The following is a 21,562-nucleotide window of genomic DNA, read 5'->3' on the forward strand; positions in this document are numbered from 1 at the left end:
AACGTTTAACAGCACAAATTCCCTAAGTGCTTTATGTTGGTCTGCAGTCTTCAAAAATCTGAAGCAATGGTATTGGGAAGAAATGGAAAGGGTGATGAGCTACCTTGACTTCTCTGCTGTACTTAGGAAGCCTGGAAATTAATAAAGGTTCTGTTTTCACCCCCCCCTTTTTTTTTAACATCTCTTCACTAATCTATGATGCTTTACATCACTTTTACATCAAACAGTTTCAAACTTAAATTTATATGAATGACTAATTGAAATTTTTGGGGAAAGGAGCTCTTTGCAACAGAATCAAAATTAAAACTCAAAAATATCTTCTATCTCCCTTCCTCTGCCAGCAAGGACCATCCATATCCTATTCTGAATTTCTGCTTCACTGATGTTTATACTGACACGACTTATGTACTGTTTGCCGGGAAACAAAGAGGCTGCTAAGGTTTGGTTATTGTGACCCAGCTGATTCAGGGCAACTCACTGAAGCCACATCACAGCCATGTGCACCTGGTTCATAAAGTCAGTCCCAATGGTGTAAAACCAATTGAGAGGCTTTTGTGGATACTCTAAAATTACTATTTTCTTCATTTATTTTAGATGAAAATGGCATAAAACAGGTTACAAGTAGTAGGCACTCCTTGGCTCTAACACTGGCCAGCACTCTATGTTTCAAAGAAATACACAAGAAACAGTGTAGAAGTCAGTTAGAGGACAATGCCTGAATTTATGTCCCTAAACAAGTGCATACTCTCACAAGGTCACACAAACAGCTAAGATGATCAAAATGGCCCCTTCAGACATGACAAATCTTGGTTTAACTACAGCTAAATCCATCCTGTGGTCAGAATCCTACAACTCTTAAAACTTGTTTCAGACAGTCTGTGTACATCCCAGATTCCTTCTGTAAAGTAGGTAGAGCTCCCACAAACATTTTTATGCAAGACTATGGCTTTCCATTGTGAGATGCAAAGCATATCTCTTCTGCTACAGGTTTCTATGTAACACATAATACATGTCAGACTCCAAGTGCCTGAGATAACACAATGAGACAGCTGGAAGTCTATAAAAAAAATCACATATTTAAGGCTTCCTTAAATCCACCGATTTACTGGGTCTGGCATCACATACAGTAGAAAGAGCAAAAATTAAAAATAGTGTGTAAAAATATAAATACATGTAAAGGCTTTTTCTTGACAGAGGGCATTTTGATAGTGAGCGATATTCATACTGGGTCAGCAGACAACCCATGCAGCAGGAGAAAACAACTGGATTTTAGGTGTTCTGTTCATGTAGGTAGCCAAAAACCCTTCTTATCTCCACAGACCACTTCTCTGTAACATGGACATAATAAAGCCTAATTTTTAAGCAGTAGTTATCTTTATGCTTCTGTCATAAAAATAGAAAATTCTGAATTAAATATAGTGGTTAACAATACCCTACCCCTGTACCCAGCAAGTCAATGGTCTACATCACACAGAAATGTAAATGCACCCAGTATAAAAGCAAACCTGTTCTTTACAACTGTATCACTTGGTTTAATAAAGCCTATTGCCTCTCTCAATAAACCTTGCTTGAGTTCAAGACAAAAATGTGATTTAATATGTTTCTCTAAATTTCTACGAATAGTTGTAATGTTCCTTGATAAAAATCTCTAATTTCTACATTTGTTTCCTTACACATTTGACATGACTTTCACCATTACAAGTTTCATTGTTTGATCACGCCTCTGTATTTGTGAAAGTAAGTAAGTTGTTAAACCACAAAAATTGCTAACAGGAATAACAGACAGCCAGACTACTCATTCTTCTAATTCTATTTCTGTTGACACATACACACCCTTACTTACACACACATGTACAAACACATATCTAAACAAAGATATTTAAAACAGACTGTTGTTTTAAAGTAGTCTTTGCAAAACTAAGACCACATAGTAAGGCAGAGAGGAATCCACATCAGCTCTGTGCAACAGATACCATTTTCAAAACAAACCATGCATATTAGTTGCAAAAGTGGCAGGCTGGAAAACTGTACACACAACAAATACCGGCATGCCTCTTTGTCATCTAAGGCTTCTCCTTTCTACTAAATTTCTCTAAAAATTCTGCAAAATAGTGTCAGAACTGATGCTGTGACAAATTTGGAATACCATATCAATTATCCCATCAGGCTTCTGAGATCCAGCAGATTCCTGTTTCTTCTATTTGGCAATCAGTTTCAGGTCATAAAGACCAACAAGCTAACACTGATTAAACAACACAGGTCATTTCCCCATTATTTGTTACTGTACAACAGCAGGTTGCACCTGTTCTGCGCAAAGAGGAAGAATCTCACCACATGCAGACGGCCTGTTCTGCACACAAAGGCAGCAAGGGCTGTCTCCAACGCAGTTTTCAGGAAAAAAAAGACACCATCAGAACAACTAGTTCCCACCTAAAGGCAGACTCTACTACTAGATGCAGAACTAAAACCAGGACGTGACCCAGGGCAACTGCGTGTGAGAAGCGGAAAAAAACCGAGGGCTCTAAGCAATTTAGAAAGTTGGTTGGTGGTTTCCCTTTTTTCTGGGTCATTTTTATTTCCTCCAGGCAGTAAGAAGCAATTATTGCTCACTTAGAAATTGTTTTCCCAGAAGATAATCACACAATTTAGCAAGTACCTGATTCAAGATAAACTTTTTTTTCTCAGTATAGCAATAGAGACTTTTAGCAGCTGTTTCCCAGAACATCAGAATGATCAAACAAACCTAAACACACACTCCAGTTAACACTACCAAGCTGCTCTCCGTGAAGGACTTTTACTGCAGATAGCTTCTGCTGTCAAATATCCACATCAGCTGCCAGTTTCAGGTTGACTTGCCCACATAATAATTTCTCCTTTCTCTCCCACAGGATAGCCTCAGACAGTGCTCTGCTTCACAGCCTTTACCACCACTTTGGACACACTACCAAGTTATATCCAAACAAGGTTGTTATGCAGATGACAATGCCTATGGCGTACATACAAGCAATTAAACACTACACAGCTTAGTGGAGCAGCTGAGAAATGTCCGTGCGAAAACCATGTGATAACTCAGTCATTTAAGTGTAACCACCTATGGTTTGTTACCACCCCCTGTAATTAAATATCACAGGCTTCAGATGCCAGCTGCCCTCTACACCTCTAAAGATTAAAACACGCTGGGAAAAATAGTCGGTCTAATTTATTAAATCAAGTCAACTAAATAAAGTGGTGTGGAAGTAATGAAAAGAGCTGCAACAATGCCCTTTTTGATCGTTCAGAATTTTGTCTGAAATCAAGTGTTGCTTTCTTCCCTTGCCCCCTACCCTTGAAGATATTATCTTAAAAATATGACTCAAAAGCCTGAACATTATTCTTTTTCTGACCTCAAAGAACAAATGCAACAGATTGTGACAACTTGCTCAACATATATAAAAGTGGTTACTTCAGATGGCTTCATAGCAGGAATTCTCAGTATATACCTTCTCTTTTATGAAGTATGTTTTACATTTATGCTAATAATGAGTTCTGCATAAACTATTTGATTTTATCTTTCTCCACTCAGGCTACTATTCTTGTTGTAATAACTGTGATTCACCACATCCTTTCTGTATTTGCATTCCCACAACTCGTTGCTGCAGCACACAAAGGCTGCTCAGCAGCACACTTGGTTCCTATACTCATGCAGCCAGCCTACAAGCCTCTCCTTATCACACCATAATTAATTTTACAGAGTGGCTAAACTAGATACAAAATAATTCAAATATGTCAAAACACAAACCAGGATTAGAAATGTTCATACCTTCCTTAGCTTGTTTAAATTGTTTTATGTTAAGAGCTATAAGATATTATAGACAGCCAGAGAAATTTTGCATGGGCGTTTTTATTTACTTTTGGAAAGCAGTAAAGGGAGTAAAAACTAAAGAAACATATAAAATCACAAAAAAAATTTGTATGTCATCATGAATGTCCAGATGGTTTTAGATGTGCCTAGTTACAAAGACTTTGGTTAAAGTAAGGTGGATTTACACCAGTTCAGGAAAGGCTGTGTTCTGCCCTAAAGTCAAAATCAGAACTTGAGAAAATCAGTATCTGATAATATTTTTTTTTCTATTAAAGGTAAAAAGAAGAGCCATCTGTATGCTGTTTCCTAGAATTTGGCAGAAATGGCCCCATGCAAGCTTTTATATAGCTGCTTTCCTGAACATGTCATAAAGCTTGAAAACACATAAATATGTACTTATGTGTGTGCTCCAAACATCAAAAATTTAATTAAAATGCAAATCCTCATTATGACTCATTTTTCTTAATACAGTGTTGGTTGTGGACTCTGGGATAAAACAGTCAAATTTGTATTATTTTCTTCAGTCAGCAGGATCTGAAACACTCAAACAGAGCATGGTACAAACAACACAATATGATATCATATCAACTATCTTCAGTCTCTTAATCTACATTCTAGCTGTATTTCTAGAGTATTTTAGAATCCCATTTTATCTATATTTGTAGTCACTCATAGTGTACACAGAGTGTTTGTAAAGGTATGAAAACAGGCACCCTCATAACAGTTTCACTCAAACATACCATTACTGAATTGAGTTGTTTCAGAAAATTGTTTTAGACAAAACTAGGAAAAGGCTAAGGGAGTTCATTTCCATTAACTAACAAGAGTTTTAAAACCACTAGAGTGCTGAGATACTGGTAAATGGAATGTCACCCTGACCAGAATGCACTTTTTTTAATACTTCATTTCTAGTGCCAAACCTTTCGCAAGGAAGGCCTCTAAAATTCAGTGGGGGTCAGAAGTTTAGTTTATTCAGCAAGAATAACACTATTAACAGCTACTGCTCTTTCATGTCAACACAGTTAACACCCACACATTCCAACTCTGGTTAATACAGGCCAGCCAAGAAAGATTGGAGTTGCTAAGGGCAGTCATCTCTGCAGGGATATTTTAAACCAGAATTTATACTGTGCTTTAAAAACAATCTAAAAGGATCAATCTACCTTATGAATCTGCTGTAGACATACACAGAGAGAAAGATGGATGGATGAAAGCATATAAAAGCAAGTAAATCTGACTCTTTCTATTGATTTTTGAGAGGACAGCGTAGAGCACTTTGGTGAGGTCTTATATATCACTGCAAAGGACGAAATGCCATTGTGCATACGGTCTGAAGCATGTCAGGATTTATCATGAAGCCCTGCATCGCTGTATTCTGTCATTATATCATTTTGTAAATAATCTTGTTTTCACTGTTGAGGGAGGTAGATCACTAAAAATAAAATAATCCTCAAAAGAAAGATTTTCACACAGCTATAAATGAAAACATCTGCTATTATTATATGAAAAATTGCAGAAGTTTAGTGTACACATGCAGTATTTTTAAGAGGAGAAAGCTGGAATTTTAATAAAGAGCTTTTGAAATCCAAAATGGAAAAATCTGCATATCACAGCATAATCCTCTTCCTACTTACTTTGCTCTAAATCATAGCAAATCATAGCAAATCAATGTTTAGTGTTCCCCAAAGCTCTCCAGCACTCCTATTCGGACAAATGTCTTCAAAGGATATTAAAGAAATCAATCTGGTTTTGATAGCACTTCCTCACCACATGGAACACTTTTCTTCAAAGCTGAAAGCTTTCCTCTTAAAGCATATTTTAGATAACCAAAAAGCAAAAATAATCACATGACACTGAATTTTTGCAGAGTCTCTGGGGCCTCTATTGTTATGTAATAATGGTATTTCTTATCAGCTGAAATATTCAGCTAAGTTTTCATCTAAACTATTCATATATCCACTCCCATCACATAAACACCCCCTCATGATGTTCATTTAAATAGGACATTTATGCTCTTCTATTAGCCATTTCTTCATATGCTTTTCTTAATTTAGCAAGAGGAAACAATTCTATTATTAGCTAGGGTTACACGGTAGGTCATTTGGAAAACACAGCTGCTTTAAATAATTAAAAGACCTGCCATTTGTTTTTAAAATAAAAGCTCACTAAGTGAACTGTAAAGCATTGACTGCCATAGAATATAATGGTGTCCCAACAGATTAGCAAGCCTTTAGCCAGCACCCAGGCAGATAGAGCATACACCCCCTTGCCAACACATCTCAGAGACAAACCTAATGAAAAAAATAATTTACCTTCTTCAGTTTCATGCCACACAATTCCTTCCAGGTTCACGCTGGTCCCAGGCTCACAGGGTCCAAGGCATTCGGGTTCTGTTACTACTCCAACCTCGCAAGTATTTACACCCACTGAACGTGTCCGTACCAAAAGCTGCTCGACTGGTGCTGCAATATTGGATGAAGATGGGGAAAAGTAGGAAGGCAGAATCTGAGGTGTGATACTGCTGGAAATCGGAGGTGGAGGTGCAGGCACTGTAAACAGGGGATCAACCTGAAAACAACAGACAAACTTACTATAATGGTGCTGTGAGAGTTAAAAAAAATAAAAATAAAATAAAATAATATGAAATAAAATACATAAATGTTTTTTTTTTTTTTTAAAGTAATAGAAAGTCCAATTTGCCAAGATTGCATTTCTTCATGTAGGGATTTGGTGTATCACAGGTAATTTCAGTCTTATGAGCTCAAATTTTTTGGCATTAGCCCAAATGCCGCACATGAAAAATTAAGTACAAAAATATCTATTATACATGCTAAACAAGGCAACTTGCTAAGTTGGTACTAGACTATTCCCTGTCATCATAGACTATTAGTATGAAATAGTAATAAATTTTTAAAACAAGGATTAAGTTTACGTTTTTCTTGGCACTGACAGAGATTGATTTCTGGATGGAAATTAATTTTGTGAACCGGGAACTTCATTTTCTATTTACAGAAAAAAAATTATAAAGACAGGTACAAAGACATAAATGCTATTCTTTCATGTATGTCATAGATAAATTAGTAGTTGGAACAATTCTAATATCCATATGGCAGCAAATACAATCTCTTATCATCTGATCATTTAAAACACATTAGGATGACCCACCTAGTACATTACAGATAACATTTAGATCTTTCTACTTGAAATAACAGAGAGGACTTTTACAAGAGTAATTTCTCAGGGTTTCCAAAATGCATATTTAGAAGAATGCATCTTGCCAGACAATCAGTTGGAACACAAGACAATTCACAGAGACAATATCAACATATGAACTGACAAAGTGATCTCTCCCGTTCAACTTCCAATCTACTCAGGAGCAGATTCTCTGTATTAGGGCTTTCAATATTTCACTCTGGCTCTAAGGTCCCTTGTCCCATAAAAAACAGCTAAATGAGGATATGAGAGTGCCCAGTCAACTAGCTAAACCCCTGAAGTCACATTCATTTGGCCCATTGGATCACAGATATCATGCAAAGAAATCACTCTTCAACCTAATGATTTTTTAAAAATAGCTGCTTTTTAGCTGCATTGAAATAGAGGATCAAATGTCTTCCATGACCATGCTGTTTTTAATTTTGGACCTCATAAGAAGACTCAACAGAGAAGACACAATGACTCACTGCACATCATCCAGGTTTTGCTCAAATGTATAATAACACAGAACAAAGTTAATTTTCCTGCTTGTAAAGCAAAACGGGGATACAAATAAAAGGACAGACTAAAAGGTATTAAACATGTATCACAGATCAGCCCACTTCATCAGATGGACACTTTTTGTAATGAAAACATAAAATGACAAATTAGGGAGAACTTTTTAAAAATTGTAACAATTGTTATCATTGGCCTTTGTAGCAATTCTGGGTTTTTTAGCATTGCGTAGAAGCAAACTAAGCACCAAGGCTTTGATTCATGTGTGCAAATCTTATGCGTGCTAAATAATTCTCAATTACTTTGGGAAAAATATTTTGCATGATCTTTGTATGACCAGCCTAGATTCTGACCTCAACTACATTAGAACTAAGCAGGAGAGGGGAAGGACCTATAACCACAGTCTTCTCCAAAGTATTCCTCCTTAGAGGGGATTCTTTTTATTGAGAATGAAACTTTCAGGTTAGAGGGAAGTGAAAAAAACAAACAAATAAACCAAACAAAACCTAGAACAAATGGACAAAACAACACAAAACCAAACAAATTTTAAAACCACAAACAAACAAACAACCACAAAACCCCACAACACCAAAACAAAACATAAATACTGAAAGCATCCCTAAGGAGTAAAAACCTACTAATACCATCAAAATTCTACTGGTTAAAGCAGAGGTCCTGTGGCATAGAACAATGCAAGACTCAAGCAATGATGTCTTTATTCTTCTCTTTATGCCAAGAGAGTTGCAGAGTTAAAGCACAGGCAGAAAGCTTTGCAGAGCAGACTTGAATGCACACAGGAAAGTCAAATATCAACTGACCCCCAGCAGCAGCTGTTACTTGCAGTATCTAATAGCACACATCACACAAAATCACAGCTGTGGCTGCTGTGCGTGGGCAGACACTGATCCTGTGCTCTGCAGCCCCTGATGCCAAGTGGAGGCACACGTTTGGATGGCACGGAGCCCTGCTCTCTGGCACTGGCTGTGTACGGGTGCTCTGTCACTGGAACAGGCTCAGGGCGTACCCCCGCATCATTTAGGAGTTCTTAACATACCTTACCTCAAACCAGAAGAGAACCGGGCTCAGTAGCTGGAAGGTAAATGGAGCCTAGCACTTAGGAAAAGCTAAACCACATCCCATTATAAACCCAAAAAATGCTGATGAATAGCCTGTTTGATAGTTTACATGGTGTTCTGTAAAGCTGCACAAAACCTCCTACTACACATGGAACATAATTCTTCCATAAAATAGACTTATCACAAAACCAGAGAAAGAAAATTCCTAAGTGTTTTCTGTGGTCATACTAAACTAGCCAATGTTTTAAATGAATGTAGGCTAAATTGACATATGTGTTTTCCATTTTGACTATTATAAACAGTGAGGGGGAGCTAATGAAAGCATGGATCTGACAGTGTATCCTATTAAGTTCTTTGTTACAAATATTTGTGCTCAGTTCTGGTTTATTTAGACCTGCTAATAAATGTTCATGTTTTCCACTGGAAACATTCACTCAGGACAAGGCCAAATAGGGGCGTCTGCACTAAATGGGACTGCTTCTGTGTGAATTAAAACACTAAACCTTTGGAGAAATAAGTGGACGCTTACTGTCTCTGAGATACAGGTTCATTGCACAAGTATGTCCCTAGCCACAAGAAAAAAACCAATAAGCTTAAACATTGCTCCAGATTTCCATGTTTTAAAATTAACCCATCTTGCTTGATAATCATAACAGCACTGCAAAGTGGTGGTTCTTAGAGATCATTGTGGTGACACAATTGTTTTCATGAATTCTCCAAAGGGCACTGATGTAAGCTATTAGAGGCAAAGAGAGGCAGGAAGGCCGCCATCTCCAGTGGAAAAAAAGGCACATAAGATTAACATCTGGTGGTGGCAGTCTGTCAAACTGAGGAAAGTTAATGTCAAGAACAGATGCTCTGCAGTTTCTCACTGTTATTTTTTCGTTATTATTCCCAGGTGTTGGCACATACTGAGCAGCAGCCTTGCTGTTTATCACACAAAAGATTCCAATATGAGATTGAAAATCTGAAGAAGGCTATTTACATAGATGCTCTCTTTAGACACACAATCAAAGGAGTACAAAAAGATAAAAATATTCAAGCAATATTTTTTTCACCTAATTCCAAGAGCTTTTGAGAGCTGATTGGTGACAAAGGCTACAAAGCTGCAGTGTTATTCGTGGCAGTTTTCCACTGCCAAGTGTTTGATCGTATCAGGGAGCTATGATGCTTAGTAGCAGAAAGCTCACAGAAAATGAAGGCTGCCTGCCAAGCAATATAGCCACTGCTCCTTGGAGCAATCCTTTATCTGAATATTTACCAAAAAAAAAAAAAAAAAAAGGTCTGTTTTGGTGACTGCATAACATTCATCAGTAGGAGGAAGCACACATTAAAGAAAAAGGAAGTAACATACCAACACGAAATAGGCAAGACTTTCTAAAAAGTAAGATTGCCATTCAGTTACTCAGGCACTTTACATGCTGGAGTCAAGTTCTGTGTATCAAAACTCACCTTCTTGATTTAATGAAGGTGTGTCTTTGAAGATATATCTCAATGATAACATAGTTTACCTATCTAAGACCAAAGTGGGTCATACACTATTGCAGTGTCATGCACCAGGTGATTTTGAAATGTACATGCCAAAAAAGCCATTAAATCCATCCACCAACACAGCCAGGAGAAAGGCAAAAGAGCAGGTTTCAGGCTAAGTACAAGCTCTTCCCAGAAAGCACCACTTTTTAAATGGTGAAAAAAAGAAAAATCTACTGTAAGCACTCCCAGTGGGAATGTCTGCCCTAATAGAAAGAGTATGAAAGGAAGATCTGAATCCTATTATAGGATCTAACTAAAAAACCAAGTCTGGCCCTTTGCAAACCTAAATCCTCCCTCTAGAAGACAGCAACATAAAGGCAGAAAGGACTAAGAAACTTCCAGCCTTGAAAATTACATTGACAAGTTCTTTAGAGTTATGAATTAATACATCACAGAATCATTACGTCTGGAAAAGAAAACAGGAAATAAAGGAATTCAGCCTTATCTGGAAGTTTGAAATACTACAAATTGCTTTCTTTAGATTTTAAGGTGAAAAGGAGACAAGCTTATTTATACATAAAGTATACTTGCCTCTATCTTAATTTTCTAAAGCAACATGATTCCAGAAGACCTCAGTGTAGTCTCATGCACAGCATCACAAATCAGAAGCAATTTTAATGAAATTAACCTAACTACTTTGGAAGAGAACAAATATGGGAGAATGTGACATGAGAAAAATGTCTGTGTGCTCAGAAGCATGTCTGCACTTCCAGATAACTCTCCTCATGCTACAGACCTTGCCCCAGAGAATTTACATATTCAAAACTGAAAGCTATTCCTTCATATTCTACCATGTAACAGGAATTACCACGTGAAGAATCTCCGTTTTGTCTCAAAGATCTCATTTGCATCTCAGTTCAGTATTTCTCGCCTGTAAATCGCATCAGAGGCCAACTCAGAAGCATAGTGACATCATGCTTAACAGAACTGATATTTTGTTTTCTTCAAATATTCTGCATCAAACTCTTGGGGGGTAAAAAGGTCAGTCCCATAAAGGACAGCACAGGAAAAAAATAAATACTGTAAGACATGGATGTAGAAAGGAATTTCTGCCATAGGACAGACATATCTGTTACGCACTTCGGGTTCAAAGCTCAGGAAGGTCAGAGGTTCTAAGAAAATTACTTATTTTGGTGAACTTAGTTGAGAATCACAAGAGCTTAAATATAAAAGAATTACAAAGGTGCTTCAAACTGCCTAAATTTCATCCAAATATCACACTTTGAAATCTTTGTTTGAGAATAATATTTTTCTTTTAAAATATTTGTGCTTTACAAATATTGTTCCGCGAGCAAGGAACTTGATGTGTGATTGTGTTCAACCAAGTAACACAAGTAGCATCTACTTGCAGTTTCCAAGTATTTCCCACTCTCAAAATTAACTTCTCCCCTTCAATCAGCTGAGTAGTTGGAGAGGGCAAAAAGACATTAGTAGAACTGTCACTTTTTTCCTAGTAAAGCAGCAAATCACTCACATCTGGAATGATTTCAATATTCTGAACAGTTGCTATTAAGGAAAAAAAAAAAAAACAAAAAAACCCCAAAAAAATCAAAACAAAAAAACTACTTAAAACTTATTCTGCTACTAAGCTTTCAATACAGGGAACAAGGAAGAATAGCCCCTCTTGTACCAAAGATATTCTCTGTCACTTGCATCAGCCACATCAATCAGCACTAACTCTGCAAACTCATCTTTTGACAGTTGCATGTTCTTTTTATATGGTGACCTCCAGACCTCCTCAGACTCCAGGTGACTACGTGACATTATGGATTTGCAGCACCTCCACAGACATGATAATGCTAGTATTTTATTTTTAGAACAGTATTAATGAAGACTATGATGAAAAGTCAAAGTTCTGAGCAGGGTCTGGTCTAATGCAGCTCAACAGTGCTGAAGAACAGGCAAGGAAACTTCCTTGTCCTCTCTTGGATCCTCTCTTGGATCTCCTGTTCTAGCTCAGATGAGTGGGATTTCCCAAGCCATTCACCCATTTTACTGTGAGAGAGATTAGCATTTGACAGCTGCCAGTGATAGCCTTTTGCCAAGGCTGAGTCTGTGAAAAATTGTATGTCAACTCTAATGCTTGGCAGAGTTCTGGGAGGATGCCCAGATCACCAGCTGCACATTTCTTGTAGAGACATTTCTCCTCATTCAGCCTATGTAAATCACATTCGTTGAGATAATTGTACCTAAAACACTTTACTGCATTGAATCTTGATTTCTCCTGGTCGGTCTGCACTTCCAAACTTTTCTTCAGTCAGCCACTAAGATTTTCATACACTAAGCTTTCATACAAAAAGAACAAGTACTAAAATTCAATCAGGATATCAGTCCTGTGTAGAGAGGTACACTATTCTACAATCAAGAAAGGAATTTATTCCGAACAGTAAAGGAAGAAATTTCTCTGTATTGTCTAAGGCTAGATAGAAACTGTGTAATGATGTCCAGTATCTATCACTGTCATGCAACTGAATATGGTAAAAAACAAGGCATGTCCACTTGATGGTGAAGGTTAGATACTGCTTTATTAAGTTATATGAGCTTTTAGAAGCTTTTCATTTTAACAATGACAATCACTTCTTTTTATTCCAAAGTTTCTGCTACACTCAAACTTTCAGGGTTCTGAGCCTGAAAATAGATAGGCTATTTGCTTAATAGGTCTCATAGCATTGTAAATAAATACTATCCTCAGTTTTCCTATGTTTATTTATAATATATGAGAGACTTCAACCTGAGAAAAGAAGCATGGTTGCTCCATGACAAATCAAGACTACAGGAGACCAAGGATAATTTTCTCATTCTGAATTGTACATAGGAAGATAATGTTTAACTTGATAGCATTATCATTTAACTGCTCCACTCCAAATTTTCATTCCTAATGTCCAAACAATGACCTATGACTCCAAAGCAGAAGTTCTCCACTGATGGTTTCAGTCACTTGATGATGCAACCACAGTCTGGTGGAAGAGTGGCCATTTCAGCCATTCCAGAATACAGAAGACATTTAATAAAACATTGTGACTTTTTCCAGGACTCCAGTACAATATATAATAAAGTGGCAATAAAACTCAGAAGAGAAACAGCCTAGTTGTACTTTTTTGATTTTCTGCATGTCAATAGCCCACTGCTGCCTTTTACACATTTGCTGACCACTCACTTTGCCAGTGAGGAGTGGCACACATTACGACCAAGGCAGTTCCTTCCTGAATTCAATAATTTTTTGTTAAGAAAAATTGTCTAAATTTCTCTTCCAAAAGGTGATGACGGACCTTCTGTAATCCTACAAAATAGAACTGAAGTTCCTGGATGACCTATGTATACCAAAAGCTTTAATGGGCCTGCCTACATTCTTATGGATGGCATTTTAAGCATGTTCCAAAAATTGACCATTTGGCTTAATGGCCCCATATTTATTTCTATCTACAGACCTTAAAATTTTTAATTTAAAAAGCCCTTTGGCTTTTTAGACAAGACATATTCTCTGACAAATATATTCTTTTGCCTCAGAAGTCTCTCTCTTTTGCTTTTTTATATGGTGTAGGAGCCATATCAGTTAGGTTTTTTTCTGTATTAATTAGACCTTAAATATTCACAGTATGAGCTACAAACACTACCAAGTGTAGGATATTGTGTCCTAATTTTATTTAAAGAAGACAGTATTATGACTTTCAAAATTTGCATACCTTCTTGCCTCAACTCTGAGGCCATTCAGTTTGGCAGAGAAGAGAAACCCAGATTTAGTGTTCTCTTAGTTCTTTTTCATGAGAGCATCTACACTATCAGCACCCAAGTATCTGATTAGAGGTTACCTAATAGACAGACAAATCTTGTCCTTTCAGTGACTCAGAATTCAGGTCACCTTGAGATCTCTCTTTGCATGTCCCTATCTCAACAACATTTTTACCTGTTGATTTTGCCTTAGTACCTCAAGATCCTCATTAGCTTGCTTTCTAGGAGGGCAAACACAGAGAGAAGTTTGCATTTTAAGACTTTTAGTCAGGATTTTTCATTTTTGTGCTGCTGAAAAAGAAGGGAGGCATGCAAAGTCCCTCATTTTATCCAGAAAATCCCAGATGCCATTGTTGAATTGCCTTGTGTTTGCCTGTGTCTTTTCTTACACTCTCATAGACTATTTTTATAGTGAACCAGCATGATCAACACATACTACAAACAAAGCTCCCTTTCTGTTCAAATAGAGCAAAGGAAATTGACAGTCCAAGTATTCCGCTTTTCATGTGATATTTTCTCCAGTTATTTGCACCTTCTAGGATGATCTGCCCTAACTGTGCATATCCTTTCTGTTCTACCCACTACATAACAAAACAAAGTCAAACAGAAAGAAATATTTTTGAATACTTGGTAAAAATTCAAATATCTTGCTCATAAAAATAAACCTAATCTAAGCTGTCATGAAATCATGAAATGGCTCTGGCAGTTGTATCAAACTATATAGACATGTACAGACCTTTGAAGAAATGAAACTGCACTTTATCAAGTGTGATTTATAAGCAACACTGATTTAGCTGGGAGATAACACTGCTGTCTAATCATTAGTAGTCAGACAACAGCCATGTGAACACATCAATTATGGGCCACTGCCAAAAGCCCTTGAGATCCCAGAGATTAACAGCCAATCCTCTGTTTTACAAGCTCACATCAAAAAGAATATTAATAAGAGGAGGGGCAATGTGAAAGCTTGTCGGAGTAATTCACGCACTAAAACAAGGCATTTTTCCCTTTGCTCTGCCTTGAACTGGTCCATGAAAAAAGCTGGCATTAGCTACAAAGCATGAAGCTGCCAATTTCTCAGAAAATGTTTTTCATTAACATATGTGAAGTTGTGAAAGGCTGGAAAAGCTCTATTTGGTGGACAAAGGCGACAAGTTCTGTGTGTTGCTTTCCTGAATGTATCAATCCTGCAACTATTATTCAGATATTTGGAAATGAATATCTGTACACAGAAGTGTTTGATGACTTTTCTCATCCTCAAAACCAGATCTATTTACCATTATATACATATTAGGCAGACTGCATTACTTTGTATTGCTAATGATTCTGAAAAACTGAAGTAGAAATACTACCAAGTAATTTTCAGGTTTATGTGTGTCTTCAAATATGTGGGGGGAAAAAAATCCACAATTACGCCTTTCTTATTGACTTCCATGGAGTGTGGTTGACTAGAGATTTACCCTTCATGCATATAAATGAATGGAAACAAGCCAAGAATGTAACTCCAAAGGGAACAGTTATTCCTCTGTACAAAAGTAAACATACCTATAAAGGTGGACCTCAAACAACTTGCTGTTGACATTTTAAATATAGCACTTTTAGCTGGATGGTTTAGTCCCTTCACTGTCCTCCCTCTCTGGACTCTACTCAAGGGTCTAAATATAGAGAGGTTTCACAGCATGGCTGCAAACAACCTGAATCTGATCCACCAATATTGTGTATTTAAGGGAAGAGAGAATTTATTTGTGGGGAGCTACCTTTATAAAAGCTATCTCAGTTACTGCCAGACATTAACCTCTGAGCAAAGAGGGAGCAAGAAGCAGGAACCTTTCAGACTCTTCACTGTCCCAGAGCCAGTAGCTTTAGGCACAGCTCCAGAATATATATTCTGTTCTGACATGAACCAGTTTTAAAAGTTCCCACTTTGCTGTGGTCTTCCAGACAATCATTCCCTTCATGCTTCTTACACAGAGTACCACACATCTCATATCCTGCTTCAGGATGGCATATTTTTAAGTAAAATTGACACAGCTAAGAGGGTCTTAACTACTCGAGGAAGCACGTAAAGGCACCAAGTCTGTCAATAAACAGATTGGTATTGTGGAGCTCCTCGTTTGGTAAACAGCTGGACTGAGGAGGTATCAGTCCCAGACTGTTCAGGCAGCCATGGCAATACTGGCTTCCACAGTTTTACTGCCCCAGGGACACCTGTAATGACAATTTTAACTAAAGGCACAGTCTTGTATCTTGCATGATCTGACCTAAATCCCACAACTGGTCTCATGCTTTTGGTGGTATTCATCCTGACACGTCAGTTCATTGCACAAGGTCCATGAGAAAGTGTGGCAGTGACAGCTCAGTCTGAAATCAGCTTCTGCAGAGGTGGAACCACAGCTCCCATGTGAGCCTTACACCAAAGGGCACAGAACTCTCTCCCACAATCATTCTGTCAGCACATGCAGATGGCAACTGTGCTGAGGAAATGTAACATCCTAAATTCATTTGATTAAGCATCAGTGAGCTTAATCACATAGCTTAATATGTTGTGTAAGAGTCCCCTTGTTCACTCAGGTTTATACTTATTTTACCATAGCAAAAGCAATGTCCCCAAAAAAACCAGGCCCTTTAAGGGCCTGATGGATCACCTGTAGCTTAATGGCTGACACAGTTTTAGAAAAAATATTTTTCCTGTCCTAGATGTGTTTTGGAACAGATTTGTTTTAAAAAATTATCTGAAATATATGGGAAAAAGAACACCATGCTATGAGCTTCACCCTAAAATATCTCAAGATTTTAATTTCAGTGTGTTCCCTCTTTCTGTCATTCTATGATGTGATCTTGCAATTCAATTGCTTAAAAGCTAACCTGAGAAAACACTCATCAGGCAGACCTCTTCCAAAGCAGTAACTTTGTAAGGACAGCATTAAAACAAGAAAGTGATTCAACCACTGTATAACTGCTAATTTCCAGAAAAAAGATCTGATTCAAAGAAGTTAAATTTATTAAGAGGTTATGTTTTTGTTAAGCTGGCTGACACAGTAAATTTATTTTCCAGATATCCTCTAACATTGCCTTCAAATTTGAATAATGAACTAATACAAACCAATACCAAATGTTGAAGTTAATGCACCAAGTGACATGAGTTTAGTTTCACAGGAGTGGCCTGCCCATATCCAGCAAATTAAAAAGACAATGTTTATCTATTTTTAGACTCTTTCAAAAGGAGCCAAGACTTTCTAAATTTCCAGCTAAAATACATCATTTTCAGAAAGAAGTCCATGAGCAGTCTTTGTACAAAAATATGGGAATTTTCAGATTATATCTCTTAAATCATCACCGAAAATGTTAAGAGCATAAACAACTAACACAGCATCTGGATCAATAGGATTCTACCAGAAAAGCAGACTTTAGGTGACCACAATGACTCTTATATTGGCTCAAACTATGCTGCCTAAGTCGCTACTAATGAACGCAGGATAAAAGAGTAAGTGAAAAGAAACCCTTTTATAAAGTGGAGGGCAGTACTTAAATCAATTAAGTTATTTTTGTGGCAGTCCTGTACAAAGTGCTCTGCAGGTTCTACCCAGAACCACTCTCAAGGAAGTGTCAAAAAAGTATAGACAGGAGTGCTGTAAAACAGGGAATGCATTAGAATGGAATAATTGGATGACAGCCCTAATACTGAGTTCCTGATGATGCACAGCAGCACAATCTATATTCCAAGCAACACTGGTTACTTTTCAAATTTACTATTAGAAAGGTTTTCAACACTAACTGTGTCAAGCTCTAAACACTTATTTGCTTTAAGATAGTGTTAATGAGTTGGCTAATCACACAATTTTATAGTTCTATAATGTACTGTGCTGTAAAAATTAAATCAGTGTTTATTACACCTCTGCTGCTTTTGCTTTCCTTCTCATTGGACAGACTCTTGGATGGATTAAATGGATTAAAGCAGGAATATAAAAAGTGCGCCAGTTGACAACACTTCTTGGTATGTGTGTAAACAGTATTTTAGTTCAAAGCCTACCTGTGAACAAAGTAATTCAAATACTACTTTCAGGTACTGAAATTGAGGACGTTTATTTTTCAGTTTTGAGGGAGCTGCTAGTTTTTCATTTGCTTCTGGAATTTCCTTCCTCTTGGACATTAAAACAAACCTGCTCAGTTTTCCTTTCCCTATCTCAAATATAAAAGGCAACACATAACTGAGTTTATGTTTTTGCAAAATTACACATTTTTGCGAATTCTTTGATGTCAACACTGTTTCTGTGACAGGCCTTGATGCTGAACTGTTAAAACTGCATTGAGAACAAAGCTTCCTTTATCACTAGAGAATCAATATGACTAATGGCCAACACAAAAGACTGGATCAAAGATACCTGAAGATGCATTGCTTGTTTGAGGAGAAAGAAGGCACACACATACAGATATTGGAAAGATCATACGCCCAAGATACAGAGGTAGAATTAGTGGATGTCTGAATACAAAGAACTTCATACACATTCTTATATTTCAACCTAACTTTTCTATAGAGGAAAAAATAGCAAAAAGAATTGGACAAACAACCTTCTCTGATTTCAATAGGCATGATATAGAAAGTTCTCCTCTCTTACGCAGTAACGAAATATATATTTAAGCTACCCTAGACTGGATTAATTTGAATATTTCCTGAAGACTGACCACTTGCTTTGGGTTTTGTTTATAATTAGAAGAGAATGATCATGTGTTTTATTAAAATTAGTGTAAAATTAAAACAGCACTTGAATTCTGATAGTATTTGTTTACTGCTCCATAGAACAAACAAAGTATGTGTTGTTCTGCCCTCAAACAGCTGAAAATGATTTTGCATTCCCAAATCATGGTAAAGAGTCATGATAATACAGGAATAGATACAATCATGCATTGCACTATGGCATGGCATGGCTAATATTCATGCCCATATCATGAATGGGTAATGCCAGAACTTGCTTTGTGGTCTTAAAACCTAGGAATTCTGAGATCACAGACACATTTGGTTTGGTCTGTATGTAGGCATTAAAAGCCACTTTTGAAGGAAATACTCAGTATCAAAATATATTGACCATTTTCAATACCTCTATGGTCTCACCATCTCAATTCCACTGACAATAAAATGAAGATAACTTTTTCCCCCCTTCTTCCTTTCCTCAGTGTATTGCAAAGCTTATGGCCAGACGGTGTACTTTATTTAATTAGAACTTAAACCCCAGAACTGATGCCAGATTTTCAAGATAGCTCACAAATCAAAACAAGGCGCCAGATGTTCCAAAGGACAAAGCACATTGGGTACATGAGCTTTCCCTCAGATCCTCATAATGACAAAAGGAGGTGCTAGCCTGTTCAAAAAAATCTTGCCAAAGTTGTAGGTGTTAACCACATTAAAAACCTGTCTTTCATAAATGAAATCATAATGCTTCCAAATGCAATTTGGTCCTTGGAAGACAAGTGAAATCATCATGCATCGAAATATTTAGACCAAATTCCACTTTTCATTCCAAAAAAAAAGAATATTGTGCTTCATTTTCCCTCTGTTTGAGGGCAATTTTAGGGGCAAGGAAGAGACTGTTCCTTGACTTGTTTTTTTCCTTAGTATCCCACAGAAAATTTTCGTGTGTTTTTTGCTCCGCTTGGTTTTTTTCACGTGTTAGTTCTAAACAAAATAAAGACAATTAAACTGGAATAGGATAGGATGCCAGTGGATAACTGATAAATTATGCTGTGTTTCCTTTTGCCTCACACAAGCCTTCAGCTTAGTCCAATACATCACAAGCACAAGAGAGAAGGATGTATTGGATTTTTCTGCTACACTCACATTTGCATGAAAAGGAGCAGTCAAACGAAAATTAAGCACTTAAACAGCTTAAAAAAAGCACTGGTTCAGAATACTGTACTTCAATAAAACATTCATTGTTATTCAATGCTTGGCAAATGACATTGCCATCACATACTAGTAGAAGAACCGTGAAGAATAAATGCTGTCTGAAAAAGAGGCTTGTACTTATGCAGCGCTAATGACCATCTAAAAGAGCGATTCTGCATGGTTACATCCTCTTTGAGATTCACAGCTGCAGCTTCACAAGAGCAGTCATACATCATAATCTGCAGCCATTTTAGGCTACCCCTGTGCTTTGGAGTGCAATATGGGAACTAAGGAACTGCTAATCTGTAAAGTTACAATCAAAAACAACTTTATTCAGCGGTGATGAGTGAATGTGATGACCCACCTTCCCCTTAAGGGTGGGTCATCACGCTGAGGAGGAGGTGGTATTTAAAATTTAATACTGACAACACGCTTGACTGTAGCAGCAGTGACACACAGGGAAAAGAGCTCCACATTTAGTTTCACTAGAGAGAAAACATACTCATTATTAGATTTTGATTTCTAATTCAATATAACAGTGGCACAGACTAGTGCACACGAGCCGTTCTTTCAAAAGGTCAGATAACTGCATTTTAAGATTATAACACTCACATTTTAATTAACGTGAAGGATTTGCTTATTGAACAACATGCTGATCCTATAAACATCATTAATTAACTGAGATGCAGCGACTTTTCAGAAAGTTAACAGCTTGGGAGCAAACAGTACGTCACCGTACTTTGAAACTGATAATCAAAGGCTATATTATTATCCCCTAGATTAACCACAGATTTTGCAGGCAGACCAGAGACAGCCTCCCTTTCCCTGCGCTCAAGATTCGCAGCCACACCCATCCCACGAAAATCTTTCCTGCAATTATGCACACTTCTTTAAGCTTAGTTTTATGGAAGTAACTGTGGCTCTCAGCACAATATACGGCGTACAAAACCACTCTCTGGATCTTTAATTAGGCCAGACAAAGGAGAACCGTCTGGAAGCTGCTGTCAGTGCTAGGCTTGTTTGGCTCACGCATTAAATACCTTTGTCTCTACAACTACTTTAAAGCGCATTTCTCAGATCAGGTCAATCAAGCTACCCCTCCGCTGCCCCTGTAAATGGCATCTGTCATCGTCCTAGTAATTCCCACATATCTGTATGTACAAATTTGGATAAGGAAGCACTGGAAGAAATGGGGCTGGTGCCAGTTTGAGTAGTTAAGAGTTCAACCAGAGGTTAACTGTAGCCAGGAAAGAAAGATAGTTTTGATTTCAGTTCTCAGTACTTATACAGTCAATACACATCTCTTGTGTTTCTTAGGCTTCTCTTGAGTAAAGTAGCTTGAAATCCAGGTAATTACACCCATAAGCGTCTATATGCTGGCATACTGAAGGAAAAACTAACTCTTCAGAAATTAGTGCCATAGCTTTTACTGCACTATGAAAACACATCTAACAGGAAGGAACTTACAAATGTTTGTTGATTTATAATCATTACTGAGAAGCTACATTTCAGCATTTAACACAGCACCATCTATAGTATCTGGCCTAGGCAACAGAGAGAAATAAGGCAAGAGTAATTTTTGTGCTTTTTCACAAGATGGGCAACACAGTCAGTGGGGAGACTCTTTCCCTTGCCAAAGGCTTACACTCACTTGCATCCTATTCCTTTACAAAGAGGTGATTTTTAATTTCCTCATCACTGAATACCTTATGGAAAGCTACCCAACATGTATTAAATGCAGAGGAAAAGAATGTCACACCTGGAGCCTGCAGTTCCTTGTGCTAGTAACTGTAT

At 37.4% G+C, this 21,562-nt stretch overlaps 1 protein-coding gene across 2 annotated transcripts in view; it reads right to left on the reverse strand.

The window, feature by feature from the left end:
* Positions 1 to 21,562, reverse strand: part of ZNF608 (zinc finger protein 608) — an 83,238-nt gene that overhangs the window by 41,781 nt on the left and 19,895 nt on the right. For both annotated transcript variants that reach the window (XM_058044387.1, XM_058044388.1), the window contains exon 3: positions 6,154 to 6,409. In XM_058044387.1, coding sequence (XP_057900370.1) covers positions 6,154 to 6,409 — 256 coding nt within the window. The remainder of the gene's footprint in view (positions 1 to 6,153; positions 6,410 to 21,562) is intronic.

Source organism: Melospiza georgiana, chromosome Z, assembly GCF_028018845.1.
Source record: "Melospiza georgiana isolate bMelGeo1 chromosome Z, bMelGeo1.pri, whole genome shotgun sequence".
Taxonomy (NCBI): Eukaryota; Metazoa; Chordata; class Aves; order Passeriformes; family Passerellidae; genus Melospiza; species Melospiza georgiana.